General features: G+C 36.3%; 1 protein-coding gene across 1 annotated transcript in view; it reads right to left on the bottom strand.

Moving 5' to 3' along the window:
- Abi1 (abl interactor 1) overlaps window positions 1-15,805 on the bottom strand; it is a 91,502-nt gene that overhangs the window by 2,349 nt on the left and 73,348 nt on the right. The window contains exons 6-10 of the mRNA XM_033759659.1: window positions 14,737-14,877; window positions 12,500-12,600; window positions 11,599-11,676; window positions 6,928-7,104; window positions 3,515-3,786 (exon numbers count right to left, since the gene is read on the bottom strand). Of these exons, the coding sequence (XP_033615550.1) occupies window positions 3,515-3,786; window positions 6,928-7,104; window positions 11,599-11,676; window positions 12,500-12,600; window positions 14,737-14,877 (769 nt within the window). The remainder of the gene's footprint in view (window positions 1-3,514; window positions 3,787-6,927; window positions 7,105-11,598; window positions 11,677-12,499; window positions 12,601-14,736; window positions 14,878-15,805) is intronic.

Raw genomic sequence — 15,805 nt, 5'->3', positions numbered from 1 at the left:
CTGAAACGATTTAGACAATATGGATCAGAAATTAGTCTACATGGAGATGTACAGATCAACAGAATGTAATGAAACAACTTCTACACAGCATGCACTACAGTAAAACATGCAATTATCAGAAATAAGTCTGGTGTGTTAAAGTTTATGCTACTTATAATACTGCAATATTAAAATGGCTAAATAAGAATATCAAGAAATACTAAAAATCAATGAATGCAAGGGGTTAGGAAAGGAAACAATGTCTCTTTATAAAGATTATAGAAGTTTTCTTATTCCAAAGTTCAAGTCAAGAAAAATGTCACTCTTTAAGTCTAGCTAGCTGCCTAAAATAAAAGCTTATTCATATTTGTATCTGAACTATAGTAAATGTTACTACATTAACCATCTGACAGCTTTTTGTTGAATTCACTCACGCTCCTGGTTTTGGCCTGCTACTAGTTTCAGTGACCTAGAAAACTGAAGTCTCAAGTGGGCATATTGTTATTGTTTGTAATAACTGAAACAAAGTTGGTAGTGTCAGTTCTGCTTCTGTATTTAGATTTCCTACTATACTATTTAAATTTAACAAGAAAAATTAAAATTTCCAGCTAGTAGAAAAATCTGAGTATTTTTAGATATTTATTTATATTCATAATTTTTAATAGGGAAAAGCGAAGATTTTTATTTTATTTTATTTTTTATTTTTTGGTTCTGGGGATTGAACTCGGGTCCTTGTGCTTGCAAGGCAGGCACTGAACCGCTGAGCTAAATCCCCAGCCCTGCGAAGATTTTGCATTACTGCTAGTAAAACAGAAGCATGAGATGAGGGAAAGACTACATCCTAAACAAGGATCCACTTTTCTAAGAATACAAGCACAATTAAGATTTAAACATAAAGTGTGGAGGGAAAATGTAATAATAAAAAACAAAAAAGAACTTTAACATTAAACAAAACAATGAGTCATACTTCAAATTCTGAATGGCCGTGGTAAATGTGTATTTGTGCTTTTAAGTAAACCAAAGTGTTCACAGTGAAATGGGAAAGCAATGAATTGTTTTGGCTGAACTATTAAATGATACTAAGTAATAAGTGCCCCGATATTAAGGAATTTGAAATACAAATAATGCTTACATTTCTGACCTACATATTTCTTTAAAAGTTCAAAAACTAAATGAAAAAAATGTATACAAAATGATACAGGTTTTTAAATTTGACTTCACCCGACTTGGAAGACTGTGCTAAAATTCTAACCAAGAGGTTCAGACTTTAAACATTTGCAAATAACAGGCCTACTTCCATAACTCTCTGGGGGATAAAAGGGTGATTAAAGACAAAGTCTGGGTGGTGGCATTCACTCCAATAGCTGCCCAAGAGATGTGCAGTTTATTTTTCTACAACAGGAACGTACTCATTTTATCCTTTGCCCATACCTACCTACCGACTTACTTTTTTGTTTGTTTGTTTTTGTTACCGGGGATCGAACTTAGGACCTTGCGCTTGAGAGGCAGGCGGCACCAACTGAGCTAATTCCCCGGCCCTGCCCATACGTTTGTAATACTGAAGAAACAAAAATGTGCATGAATCCATCCCCGTGTCAAATAGCCACAGCTCGTGTCCTTAACTTGGCTTAATAGGTAAATCACACATATTTGCCTACACTGCCACCGCTCTTGATTTATATACAACTTAACTAGCTCACTGTTTTCACACAAATGTCTTTATGTCCAAATATTATAAATCAACAATAGCTTATTTTTACATTATGGCAGGAGTTTTGTCAATCTGTTGCTCTGCATAATGCTACATATAGCACTATGCAAATTTAATTTACAAAGGCTTTCTGATATTAATTATAAAGGAATGTTAACATGTTGCTGACTTAGGGGGCTCATTTTAAACCAAAACACTTATTCATAATAAATTAGTAAGTTAAACACTACATGCATTTATATCACCCCCTTTGAGACCCAAAGAAAGTGGCTATCTTGAAGACAGAAACTTTGTTCTTCAAAAACCACTTCAAGTGCCGACAAAGTTTATTCTCAACTTTCTTAACTTGATTTCCATGAAAATACATGCCAAATAAACTTGGAGAATTTGTGATGTAAATAATAACTTACTCAAATTCATATGTTTGGTAAAAATAACTGAAATAGTTGCATCGAGGGCCTTTTAGCAGTGAGCATCGATGCTTGGAATAATGTACATGAATACTGGATCTTTATTCAAACAAGTTACCACATAGTCTATGACCCTGGCCCCATAATACCCCTGTCAATTATGGCTATTTTAAATTATCTCCTAATAAGTCTTAACAATGCAGCAATTCAATAAGCTGAAGTGGCTTGTGGCTTAGTTTTTACCCTAATTCCTTATTTTTAAAATATAAGTCACTTATTTTTAAATGTTTGAGGAGAAGTGTTTTCAAGTAGCAGTTAATACTTAGTAAGAAAGGGTTACACACTGAAATTTTAACATTTTGAAACTACAGTGTTTTATAAGAAATCCAGAGATATCACTTCCTGAAGGCAAGGACTCTGCCTTAACTATCTGTGTTCTTCCCAGAGCCTAGCACCTAACACTGAATAAATGAATACTTGACTTATAAAAGGGAAAGAATGGGAAGAACACAACAGAGCAGCAAAAGCTGCCACAACGTGTTCTGAAAGGCTGGTCACAGATGTGACCCATGTGCTCAAACTGTTCTGAAACTTAATGGACAGGTCCCAAATTAGAACTAGGCCACTGTTCCATTTTCATTTCAGCAGGTTTTTTGTTTTGTTTTGTTTCCTTTTTTTGAGACAGGGTCTCACTATGTAGTTGAGACTGACCTGGAACTCACTATGCAGCCCAAGCTGGTCTCGAACTCACAGCGATCCTCGTGCCTCAGCCTCCCGAGTGCTGGGATTACAGGCGTGCACCACCATGCCCGGCTCAGCAGTGTTTTTTGGCATTAACACAATTCAGTATTTTTCTTTTCACTATCCAACATTCACTGTGATCATGAAGGTAGGATTATGTATCTTCTGGAACCTCAGAATTAATCAGGCAGTTATATAAACTAGTCTGTCCTAAGTAAAGCCTTAAACAAGTGACAAAAATCATTAAATCTGATCTTCAGTCAGAGATGACCTAAAAAAGCTGACAGATTTACATATTGAGAAATAAAGTGTAGCCAAAATACGAAGTCAGGCCTACATTCCTTATCACTCACTATGAAACAGAACGCATGAATGTAAGTTACTTATTACAGAGTTATTCTTAACAGTGGACCTTTCTCTGGGTTCAAAATCATTTATATATACAGATTTGAGGCCACATATTTTCCCCTAAATTTTAAAAAATAATTGCAGGGGGAAAATCCACCAGTTTCCTAATAAATTTAATCTCAAAATGTGATTCTATCTTGATAAATGTGTTAGAAGAGAAAATGTTTTCTAATTCTCTTATAACTTACAAGTAGAAATTTCCATACAATATATATTATGCAAAGGTCAGATCTTAGGTTTCAGATCATGTGTATACTTAAGAAACGCACAGGGTCAGTATCATGCACACAGAGAAAAGCTGAAGACCGTGCTCTCCAGTTTCAATAACATATCTGCACTTATTTTCAGTTAAGATTAGCTTCTCAACAGAAGAAAGACGATGACTCATCACCATGCATGCTCTAAGGAGACAGCCCCTATCCTTCCATAGCTCAGTTTGCCCGAACTTACTGTTTTCCTGCACCCTGGCCACGAAGCCTGTGAGAGGTATCTGTGGAGTCAACTGAGGCATAGGGGGTGGGGGTGGAGCAATAGAAACTGGTGGCAACAACACAGTATGGGGGAAGTGAAACAGATAAAGGAAAGAAAAGGAAACAAACAAAAAGCAGAAGTCAGTTACAAGGACCACAAACATGAGTATGCAAAGAACAGTCTGCAAATGAAACAAAACAAAACAAAACAAAAAACAAAACAAATCCTGAAGAACTTTCTTCAAGTTCATGTTCCCCAAGCAAACCTAAAGTCAGGTGTGCTTAAGCCAGCTGGCTCAATGCATAAAAGAACAAATACCCTTAATTTAATCCTAATGTCATATTATTTGGGGAAATTTTAAAATCACCATTATACTCAATTTAGTGCAATGCAATTTTCAAATTCTAAAAAAGACTTCCAAAATACGTAACAATGAGATACCTACAGAGGTTTCCAGAATGCTTTATTTTTGTTGTGACTATAAAGTAACAGCTTTGTCTAGCTTTTGTTGTAAAGTAGAACCAAAATAAATAAAACAAATAAAATATGTACAAATAAATATATTAATCAGGTTTCCTTTTAAGTAATAGTTCGTATTATGTATTTAGATTTACACACAGCTTTCCAGTAGAACCGCTCATTAGCAAAACATGATTATGTTTTAAATTGGCAGTTTTATTTTTAAAGATATTGCTAATGAGTAAGAATGCTCCATATTCCATGTTAATTATTGAGAGTTTCATGGAATCAGGTATCACAAGGATGACCTTTTTACCACTGTTTTGAAAAAAAGGAAACCTGATGAGTAAATTAAAATGTGCAGTTAATTTGCATTAATTTCTAATATCACTGGCTAGCTGGAAACATATTCAGACTTCTTCAAGGAAAGAACATAATTTATAGGAAACCCATGGCAAATGCTTATCTGGACAGCCAGTGTTTTTAAAACTGTAATATAAATTAGAAATAAACATCATATATTTACTACTTTTTCTCCTTTTAATAAGATAGTAATTGCCAAAGATGACTCGGAAAAATTAAGACCAGATGGCAATATTCAGTTTACCAGTAGTCACCAATAAGTGACGGTACTGGTTTTCAAGAATCATTCTATAGAAAGTTGTTTAATTAATCCAGTAGATGGTTTTGGTGGTAAGCATAAAAACTTGAAAGAAGTTCAGGGTTCCAAGAAGCAACAACTTAAAGCAGCATATGTGCACTTTTATTCTATGGTTAAAAATAATCAATTCACTAAGAAATTGGTCTTATTTACTCTGGTAAATACAAGTTTAAGGTGTTGATTTTTAAAAAATAATTCCCAGAAGCCTAAATCTTTTTAAAAGAAACCACCTTTGGTTACTAGCCATGCTGGTTAGTATGTAAAGAAAAACAAAATGCTGTGGAGATACTAATAATTAGCATCACACTTAGACAAAAGGGAAAGTATGCACATCAAAACACTAAAACATTTACATACTACTAAAACTACAATGCCAACAGTAACTCATATTGAAGGGTAACTAGACAAAACAATATATTTAAAATTTGAGGCCAAGTTTGCTTTCCGATATTTCAAAGAATGTAGTCATTTACTAATGAAAAGTGTCTTCTTCGCAAATAACTAAAGTATTGCTAAAACTACATACACATATATTGGGTGAAATAACCCTACTGGTGAAGTAACTTTTATCTAAGTGGGGAAAAGGAAAATAATGAACATAAAATAAAGATGACATCTAAAAATGTACAACATGAAAAAAATGAAAAGTTCATAAAACTGTGAGGTAAATTATTAATTTGTGGAATATTCAGATGCTAGCTACCTTGAAAATCAAAGGCCAGGAGAAATGTGAGGCAAAATTCTATTGGGTAAAGTTTAAAACTTCTTAGTAGCTTGAAGGAAAATTTTAGTTTGAAAAAGGTGGTATATATTTGGGATCTTTGTATTTTGACACTTCCACTAATGTAGTTTTCAATTTTTATGAGTTTTTGCTATAAAACAATGAATTTTTAACTTAAAATTTAAATGAATAAAACAATTTTCCCTATCTCTGCTTAAAATATGTACTCAGGTCATATATTATAAATTAAAAAAAAAAAAACTTAAACCAACCTCCGATGCAAACAGTGGAAGTACTCAGTGGTTCGTAAGAAAAATAACAGGATGCAGCTCTACAAAGCCACACAAAAGCTACATGGGAAAGCCTACTTTAATCTCTGCCTGGCAACCACAACCCCGAGCCAATGACAAATACTGGACAAGAAGTTCATTTTCCTTTTTTCCTTTTGCATTAAGCATCTTAACATGGAAACTGAACTTAATGACTGCCCTTAGCTACTCAACTCCCTATTATATGCTAAAAATATTTTCTCATCAGCTTTCAACACTGACTGCAATTAGTATTGAGATGTGCAGTTTTAGGTGAACAGAAAGAAATCAAAAGAAAATCCTTCCCACTGTTAGAATTATTCAAAGATAGTAATTAAGCAAGCATCACTAATGTTTTTAATTGGTTTCGAACTCATTACAGTGAAAGCTAATGGACTTAAAAGTGATAGCCAGCAATTTCAGTTTATTATTTTAAAGGTAAATTTTCATACTATTTATCTTTAATTTTACCATTCCACCAAACTATCACAGCATGCCAATAAAAATAAATTCACTTATTTCAGTGATTTTTGTTTCCCAGTGGTACTGTTGTAATGAAATAGCATATTACAACGTCAGTTAAGTTTTACTATACTAAGTATATTCAGTAAGTCTGAATTTTGGACAAATCACAAGCAATAACTTTTTTTTTTTTCTCCTTCTGGTACCAGGGATCGGACTCAGGAACTTGTGTTTGCAAGGCAGGTACAGTGCCACTGAGCTAAATTCAGGCCCAGCAATTACTCTTCGGGCTGGGCATGGTGGCACAGTCTTGTAGTCCCAGTACTACACAGGCTGACGCAGGAAGGATTGCTGCAAGTCCAAGGCCTGCCTGGACTACATGGTGAATTCATGGCTAGTCTGAACTACAGAGCAAGACCTTGTCTCAAGAAGAATTTTTTTAATGTTATGATTCAAGGACTGAAGTTCTAAACAAAAATAAACATGCAACAGCATGGCTTTAATTGCTGTCTATCACTGGCAAGAGTAATAGTTTCAAATAATTTCCTTCACAAGGAGCTCCACTGTTGCTGTATGCCTGCAAAACACAAGCTTACTTGAATTTTGAGAATAAAGTGGACCTCCATTAACATGAGGCTGAGCAGAAAACTGAGCCGTCACAGAGGGAGTTCGTCTGTATCCACCAGAAGATGTCGAAGAAGTGGTAGAGTTGTGCCGAGATATCTGCCTGGTCATTGTGCCATACTGGGAACCAGGAGCTGAGCCAGGGGCTGCTGGGAAGCATCAGTTAAAGGCAACCGACAGAGAGACTTAAGCATTTATAATCACCACAGGTGACAGATCAGAGTGGAGATTCTCAAAGCATTTATTACTTTGTAAAGTCCACCACAAAATAAAGAGACAAAGAAAGATAAAAATCAGGTTACCTCAAGTTAAAAGAAAACAAAACCAGCTAGTACTTGGAAAGCTAAAAAAGCCAACATGTAATCCCTTCAAAAAACAGCATAACCCCAACTGGTGTTTTGGTAATGCTACATGTAATTTTTGTGCATTTTGCAATGCTACATATAGTATCTGTGCATTTTACAGTTGGCTCTCTGTGGCCATAGGCTGCATGTCTACGGATCCATCCAACCTAATAAAAATATTCAAAAAAAAAAACCCACCAAAAACAGAATCCATACTGAACATTTAGACGTTTTCCATGTCCTTATTCCCTGAACAACACATTGTATCAACTATGCACAGCATCTACATTACAATAAGTTTGATGAGTAATCTAGATTTAAATTACACCACGGGAGTGTATAGATGATATAAAAATAGAACGCCTTTCGTATAAGGCACTCAAGTGTGGGTTTGGGTATCTCTGCGGGTACTGGACAGGCTCCATGATAATGATGGTGATTGCACACAGGTTTTACAGGCAAACTGGCTCTGCAAACACCATAATGTACGGTGCAAAAATCTAAGTTTTCCAATGTATTCAAACCTGGTTTAAAAACGTCTTCCTCTCCATTGTCAAAATCTTTAGTTTTAATGCACAATAAAGTCTGGCTATATTAATATAAACTGTTAAGCCTACTTTCCATATTTAATAGTATTATAATTTTTAATGCATTGGTAGATACTAGTATCAATACATATGATAGTAAAACAATTTTAAAGTAAAATATACATTCTAGTTTCAAAATACTTATATTTATTGTGTAAGATTAGCAGGTTTTTCCATTTTGGGGGGTAACTGACAAAACCATTTTGGAAAATTTTTTGGATTCTATAAAATAAAGCATTTTTATGCAGCTGTGCTTAGACAACCTATTCTTTCTCCTAAGGAGACTTTTGTTTTCCTTTCTTATGTTCAAAGTAATTTTTTAAAGATTAATGCTTAAAGAAATAATATCTAAACTGAATCAAAGCATAGTATCATCTTTATCAACATTTGAAAAAGTTTCATATTTAAAGGATTAACAGAATTAAAACATCTTAAGTTAACAGAACTGACATTATCCTCCTTTACCACCAAGTACATTAAGAACCATCCTAGCTTATCTTCCTTCACCTGTCTCAGGGATAGTACCACAGTTGTGCATTAGGAGAGTAAGCAGGAAGTTAACTCCCAAGCCATAGCCAGTTGTCAATAATTTGAATCATGTACATACATACTAATATTCTAAGTAGAAACACATTAAAATACAAGCTTCTGTAAAAGTCTTCATGCATAAGAATTGTGGACAGATAGGTTTTCCAAGACAAGAGAGCTATTAAGTAAATCTTTAGCTATTTCTAATAGATAGCGGTAAAATATCTTTTCTACTTCTCTGACTTGTATAAAAAGTGTATAATGTCAGTAATTCTTCTTGATTCAAAACTGAAAACCAATTGTGTAGCAGTTCTAAACTATGCCTATTTTATTTACTTAAACATTTTACTATGAAGTAAATCATACACCAAAGGTATACGACTGACATATGATCATTCATATATATACATGTATTTGCGAGTGTGAAGAGTGCTGGATTCCAACTAAGCACTGTAGTATAGCTATGCATGGGAGTGTCAGGATTACCTCTGGAGATAAAGACATGGATGGAAGTCTCCTACCTAAGAACTGGAGAGTGAGAATGAAGTGTATGGCATGGATTTTTATGAGGGTGAGGTACAGTGTCGGATTCCAAGTTCCTTAGCATTGCAGTGTAGCTATGATGGGTAGTGTTTGGTTTGAGGTTAGGGTTAGGATGAGGTTAAAGTGTAGGAATAGAGTAGCAATTTCAATAACTGTGCACTGAACTAAGGAATGAAATATATATATTCACACACACACAGACACACACACACACACACACACATAACATTCATGTTCCCATACATATATGTATGTGTATATAAATTGTGTCTTTAAGGAAAATATATATTCACACACACACAGACACACACACACACACACACACATAACATTCATGTTCCCATACATATATGTATGTGTATATAAATTGTGTCTTTAAGGCAAGAATCCTGCCCAAGAAAGAGTATTAACAGTATCACTGAAGCTTGCTATGTGCCTCTCTCCTGAATTTCCAATCCCAACGGGTGTTAAAACATTCTTTCCTATACAGTTTTTACCACATATACTGTAATTAACTTAAATATATAGTTTTTACAAATGTATAAACTTTTACAATGGAATGAATCTGTGTGTCTTTAAGGCAAGAATCCTGCCCAAGAAAGAGTATTAACAGTATCACTGAAGCTTGCTATGTGCCTCTCTCCTGAATTTCCAATCCCAACGGGTGTTAAAACATTCTTTCCTATACAGTTTTTACCACATATACTGTAATTAACTTAAATATATAGTTTTTACAAATGTATAAACTTTTACAATGGAATGAATCTGTGTGTACCAGTATCGATGAATTGCTCTTCCCTTGATACTTTTTTAAGATTCAACTTCTGCTGCTCTTTGCATGTGAATATACAACAATTTATTTATTCTACTGCTGTGTGATGTTTTGGTTGCCTCCAGATTTGTGCCATTATGCTACTATTGCTGCTATGACTGTTGTTACATATGGTTTCCTGATCAGCATCTTACCACCAGTGTTTTTTATAAGACACATTCCTGGGCCCCATCTTCAGAGTTTTTAACTGAGTAGGTCTGGAATGAAATGGGATCTGGAAGCTTACATTTCTATCCAGTTCCTGGATGCTGATAATCTGGGAATGTCACTCTGAAAGCCAGTGCTCTAAAACGGGTTTTCCAAACTTTCTGGTTTTAGGGTCCATGCTTAGAAATTAAAAAACCTCAGGAGCTGGACATGGTGACACATGCCTGTTGTCCCAGCACTCGGAAGGCAGGAGGATAACCATGAGTTTGAGGCCAGACTGAACTACATATGAGGACCCAGTCTCAAACGAAACAAACGAAAAACCCTCCTCTCCCCCAAACGACCTGAAAATGCTTTTGCTGGTATGGGTTACAGCTGCAGATAATTACATGAAAAACTAAAAATGATTTATTTGTGAAATGCATGTATACACAAGTACATATTCTATTACCTATCAAAGCAATGTCTTGTAGCCTCTGGAAAATTCCACTGTATGTTTCTAGCAGAATAAGAATGAAGAAGATAAATAATGAATACAGTTTTTACCTCAAACTATATGAAAGGATCCTGGCAACCTTTAGGAGTCCCTTAACCATACTGTGAGAACTAGTGCTCAAAGGTGAAAATCTAGAAATGAAACTGAGAAGCCTAGGATAGGTACAACTTCAACTTGACTAGGTAAGAAATTATTTTACAAAAAGACTCCCAGCAGCTCTGTGCTTTCCTGTGGCCACCCATCCTCATCAACAATGCAAAAGTGGACGTCTACATCTCTACCTATGGAGTAGACAGAAAACAGAATTTCACCGTGGTTTTAATTTTAAAGTCCCCAATCACTGATTAGGCTGAATGTATTCTATTTTCATATTAGCATCCATCAACAACTCCTGCATCTGTGATCCCCTCTGCCCTTTCTTTGCAGGTACGCATCAATGCTTTGGATGGTGTTGCTGGGCAGCTTTATTCTCCTCTCAGCTGAAACTCGGCTCTCACTCTCACTCGACCTCCTTCCCTGTCCACACACACTGCTGCTATTTACTGCTAGGCTGCACGGCTTTTGTGCCAATTGTACACATGGAGCTACTTCTGTCCTCAGTCATGTCCTCCCCAACATGGGGAAAATTCAAATGTGTTTCACTGAAAAAACTTGCCTGACATTCTTTAGATCATAAAAACTGGGCTGCATCAGAGTTTTTCAGAGTATAAACTGCAGGACAGCATCAGAGCCCCATCACACATGATTTTCCTCTCTCTCCTCCTGCTCCAGTCCCCACCGTCACCCCAAGGTTTCAATGCTATTTATGCCAGGGAGTTCAGAATCAAGTCTCACCACAGGTGAGGGGATTATACTGCTTTTTTAAAAATGTGAATGGTCACTGCTACAAAAATCTAAACAAACAAGCAAAAAAAACACATTTAGTTGGTTATAAACCACACAAAGAAACATTTCATATTACAGAAAAGGTTATTTCACAGTTGTTTATACTATGTAAGCTCAGAGGACTTTCACCAGGAGAAATTAGTGTAAATTAATATTTTAACCACGGTTATTATCATCTACACCCTAATAACTATAAAAGCCAGCAGTCTATCAGCTACAGAGGAGCACTGTCATGAACCATGCACAGAAATGCCAACGGCTCCGCTGGGGTGCAGTCTCACCTATCACCGTGCTCACGGGGAGGAGGGCTGGCAGAGGTGGTGCTGGTGGAGCTCCAGGAGGGGGGGCACAAATGTTTTCTAATAAAACAGTTTATAATTCAGGTCAGAGTGCAACAAAAGAGCTAAGCATTCTGGGACAGCAGGAAAATACAATGTGTGGGAAAGAAGAAAAAAAGAAAGGAAACCCACATGTAAAGCATTAGGTAGAAGTGCCACTGAGCTTATAACTTCATTAACTAGAAAATATGTCTGCTTTTATTAGTAGCTTTTTCTCCTACAACAATATGCTTGAGAAACAGAATTTCTTTTCCTAACAGTTTTCATTATCATACTTTATTTTTAACTATGCATCTTAACACTATAGAAAGTTTGCATTTCATTTACAAAAAATCAGGGGCTAATACTTGTCACAGATATCTCAATTTGTATACTTTATAGAAAGTAAAAGGACTTTTCCCACTTGGGTCTCACTGCACATCAGTGTGCGCGACTGAAGTCCTGCTCTCCTAAGTGAGAAGTCGCACGACAAGCAAGCCCCACCACTGGAGCGCCGGCCTGCAAGGCGCCGTCTGCACTCTGAGACATGACGTGCCTGCCATAGCTTCCAACACCGCCCTGCTGTTGGAGGGATGAGTGTCACTCCTGCCTCCTGGCAAGACAAGTACTTCTAAAGCAAAACGGCCAGCAAGTTATTTAACAAAGCTATGACACAAGTACTGTACATACGGAGAAAAGAGCTGCAAAGTCTAATCTATAAATCAATCTATAAATATTGTTACTAACCTTTAACCGTAATCACAAATAACGGCTTTACCCAATATGACTAAATTACATCACCCTTTACAGTACCTAACACTCATCCATCTCTCCCCACGGAAGCACAGGTTAATAAATGACGCACCTGGCCCGGCAGTGGGTGGGGAAGGCGTGGGTACTGCGATGGGGGCGCCGGCGCTGCTGCTTCCGCTGTTCTCGCGACTTCCACTCCCCCCGCTGCTGCCACTGCACACGAAGGAACATGCGTGAGGAGGCGACGTTAGGGATTTTTTAAATTATAAAAACCAACCCAAGGCCTCGAACCACTCCTTGTATGGTGCGTGGTGCGTGCATGTGCACGCTGACCATTTTAAAGAATTACCAGCCTTTACCCTCATACGTGAAGTGGCTCTTGTATTTCACTCTACTTCTCAACATCTCAACCAAATAAACATAAAACAAAATTTATTTCTATATAATAAAAAGCTAAAAATAAAAACGTCATTCCTCAACCTAATAAAAGCTACATATGACAAATTCATAGCCAACATAGTAGTGGATGGGGAAAAACTGAAAACATTTTCCCTAAAATTAGGAACAAGAAAGGGATGCCCACTCTTAGGAATCCTATCAACACAGTCCTTGAAATTTTAGCTCGAGTAATGAGGCGACAGAAAGAAATAAAAGGGATACAAATTAAAAAGGGAACTGTCAAACTATCCCTTTTTCTGATAATATGAACCTATACTCATTTAGAAGATCCTAATGATTCCACCAAGGGGCTATTACATCTAAAAAACTCGGCAAAGCAGCAAGATACAAAATCAACATTTAAAACCTCAGAGCTGGGTGTTGTGGCACATGCCTGTAATCCCAGCACTTGGGAGGCTGAGGCAGGAGGACCAGAGTTCAAGGCCTGAATTAGAGTGAGACCCTGTCTTCCCCTAAAAAAAAAAAAAAGAAAAAGAAAAACACTGGCCCACTGCCTGATAACTGTCTGTGAGCTAAGAACAGTTTTACATATTTGAATAGGAAAAAAATCAAAAGAATAATACTGTGCAACACATTTTATGAAATTCAAATTTCACTGCCATAAATAAAGTTTCACTGGAATACAGCCATGCTTATTCATTTACATGTTGTCTATAGTTGGTTTTGTACTATACTGACAGAACCGAGTAACTGCAACAGACCATGTGGCCTGCAAATCCTAAAATACGGACAACCTGGCAATTTCTAGAAAAAAATTTGTTGACCCCTGTCCTAACAGAATGATCTCTTGAAAAACATCAACTATCCCTTCTTGCTATATACCTGGTAGCTAATAAAGTAACTTTTAATAACTGGTTGCTAGTATGACTAAACTGTTATTACTAGGGGGCTGGGGATTTAGCTCAGTGGCACTGTGCCTGCCTCTCAAGGACCAGGTCTGGAGTTTGGTCCCTGGTACCAAACACTAAAAAAAGAGAATACAATACTTTGACTTATTGGCAATTCAATACCTACAAATACAAAAACAGAATAATTTTGGTACACCCTGAACTTAACCTGATACGGTATCTGCAGATATCACCATAACAGTGTATTTAACAACAATAACAATTACCCAGAGTCTAACAACTCTATATGCCCTATTTAGTTGAATCACCAAAAATAATTTTTGATAATTAGCTCTAATTTGCCAATATAAAAGTTCTTTGCCCAAGTTATTGAGAAATAAAACTGAAGATAAAAACAAATTTGATTATATCATAAATTTTCCTGGCACTATAAAAGCATTTAAACACTGAAGTGGCTACTTCATACAGAAGAAAACAGAGGCAATAATTAGAAAACAGCAAGAGGCAGACTCCTGGGTCACTGGTAATTCTCCATTTTCTGATTCAGGTGATGGTTACATGAGAGTTCAATCTGAATCTGTCATGCTTGATACCTTTCTGAATATATGTTATACTCTATACCTCAGTTTTTAAAGATGCACTGAACAGCTAAATCCTTGTAATTTATAAAAATATATACAATAATATACTCTATTAACTCTCCAAAGAATATTTCCTCAGAAATAAGCTGCATCTTTTCCTTGACCTGCTGAGTTTAAGTCATGCTGTATGACTCATCTTGGCTCTACTGAAGGGGAGATGCGGAACTCGGAAACCCCTGCACGCTAGCAGACAACCGGCCACCGAGCCAGAGCTCGCAGCCCCACCTGGTGTCTTTTTGAAAGACCATTTTTAAAATATTCTTTAGCATGAATCCAAATATATTCATTCATCTGTCTGTCAAAGGAGAAAATAGTAACAATTTGTCCCCAGCACCTTTTACAGGAGTCAGCTTCAGGCACCAAACCTGGGAAACACTCAGATATCCAACACGAAGGCTTACCTGTGTGTCCTCGGTCTCTGAGTTAAAGAAGCTGTCCTGCCCGGACTGTGCTGACTCCCAAGCCTCGCAGGACTGGTCATGTAATCGTTGGGAACCGTGGGCGGTTTAACAGGCTCCAGGGTTTTGTAAGGAGTATTCCGCCTAAACAACAACACAGCAAAGGAAAATGAGGCAGACAAAATTGTAGTATTTTCCCTTGAAATTGTGATTTACCTGTTGTAACTAAACATAAATTTTTATTTTAATATAGCCTGTAATTTTTCTTTAAAAATTCTTAATTGAAATACATGACTTTTGTTACTTTTAACACAAAAACTTAAATGTGTTGCCTTTTCTTGGGAACCACTGAGCTATTTCCCTGGCCCAATTGGTTGTAATGTTTAATACTCAATAATATAAATCTTTGAAATATTCTTTATTCCCAGTTCATTCACCCACAAGCCACTGTCCTTTACACAGGAAGCTAAATATCTCCTTTGCAATTTCCTTCTCTATCAATATGAAGAAGTACATCTGGTTCTAGAAGTAATGTCAATTTCTCAGCAAGTAATTTTTACTTTTCTGTGTGATAACGTGTTTTTCTTTTCAGAGGCAGAAATTTAAATAATAAAAATAAAAACTTAAAGAAAAAAACAAACTTAAAATCCTGTTTGAGATCAACTTTCCCCAAACCAAAAATATCTAATAGAATGCAGTTTTTGTGTTAAAATAAATAATCATTTGGAAATGTCCTGGTAAGTATTCAATGTATTTGAAACTGTGAGCACCAGCAAGGAGGAAGCCACAACTACCTTTTCTACTTCTCCACCTGGCCTTCTCATAAAGCTAGTCTAGTATGAGGAAGTGTAAGATTACCAGTGGTTGCAGAGTTAGAAATATTCCAGATCTCTAGTGCTACTCAGTAGGAGAAACTGAAGAACTGCAGAATACTAACTAAACTACACACAGTAGATCATTTATCCAAAGTACTGCGATACAAACACTATTAAATCCAGGCCAAGGTACCATATATACATGAAAGAACACTAGTTATTGTCCTACTTTTGATTTGTATTTGAAGAGAGGGGGA

The sequence above is a fragment of the Fukomys damarensis genome, unplaced genomic scaffold (genome assembly GCF_012274545.1).
Source record: "Fukomys damarensis isolate Sample0158 unplaced genomic scaffold, DMR_v1.0_HiC HiC_scaffold_37, whole genome shotgun sequence".
NCBI classification, from domain to species: domain Eukaryota; kingdom Metazoa; phylum Chordata; class Mammalia; order Rodentia; family Bathyergidae; genus Fukomys; species Fukomys damarensis.
Note: the sequence above shows the minus strand (reverse complement) of the source record. Positions and strands in the feature narration are given on the sequence as shown.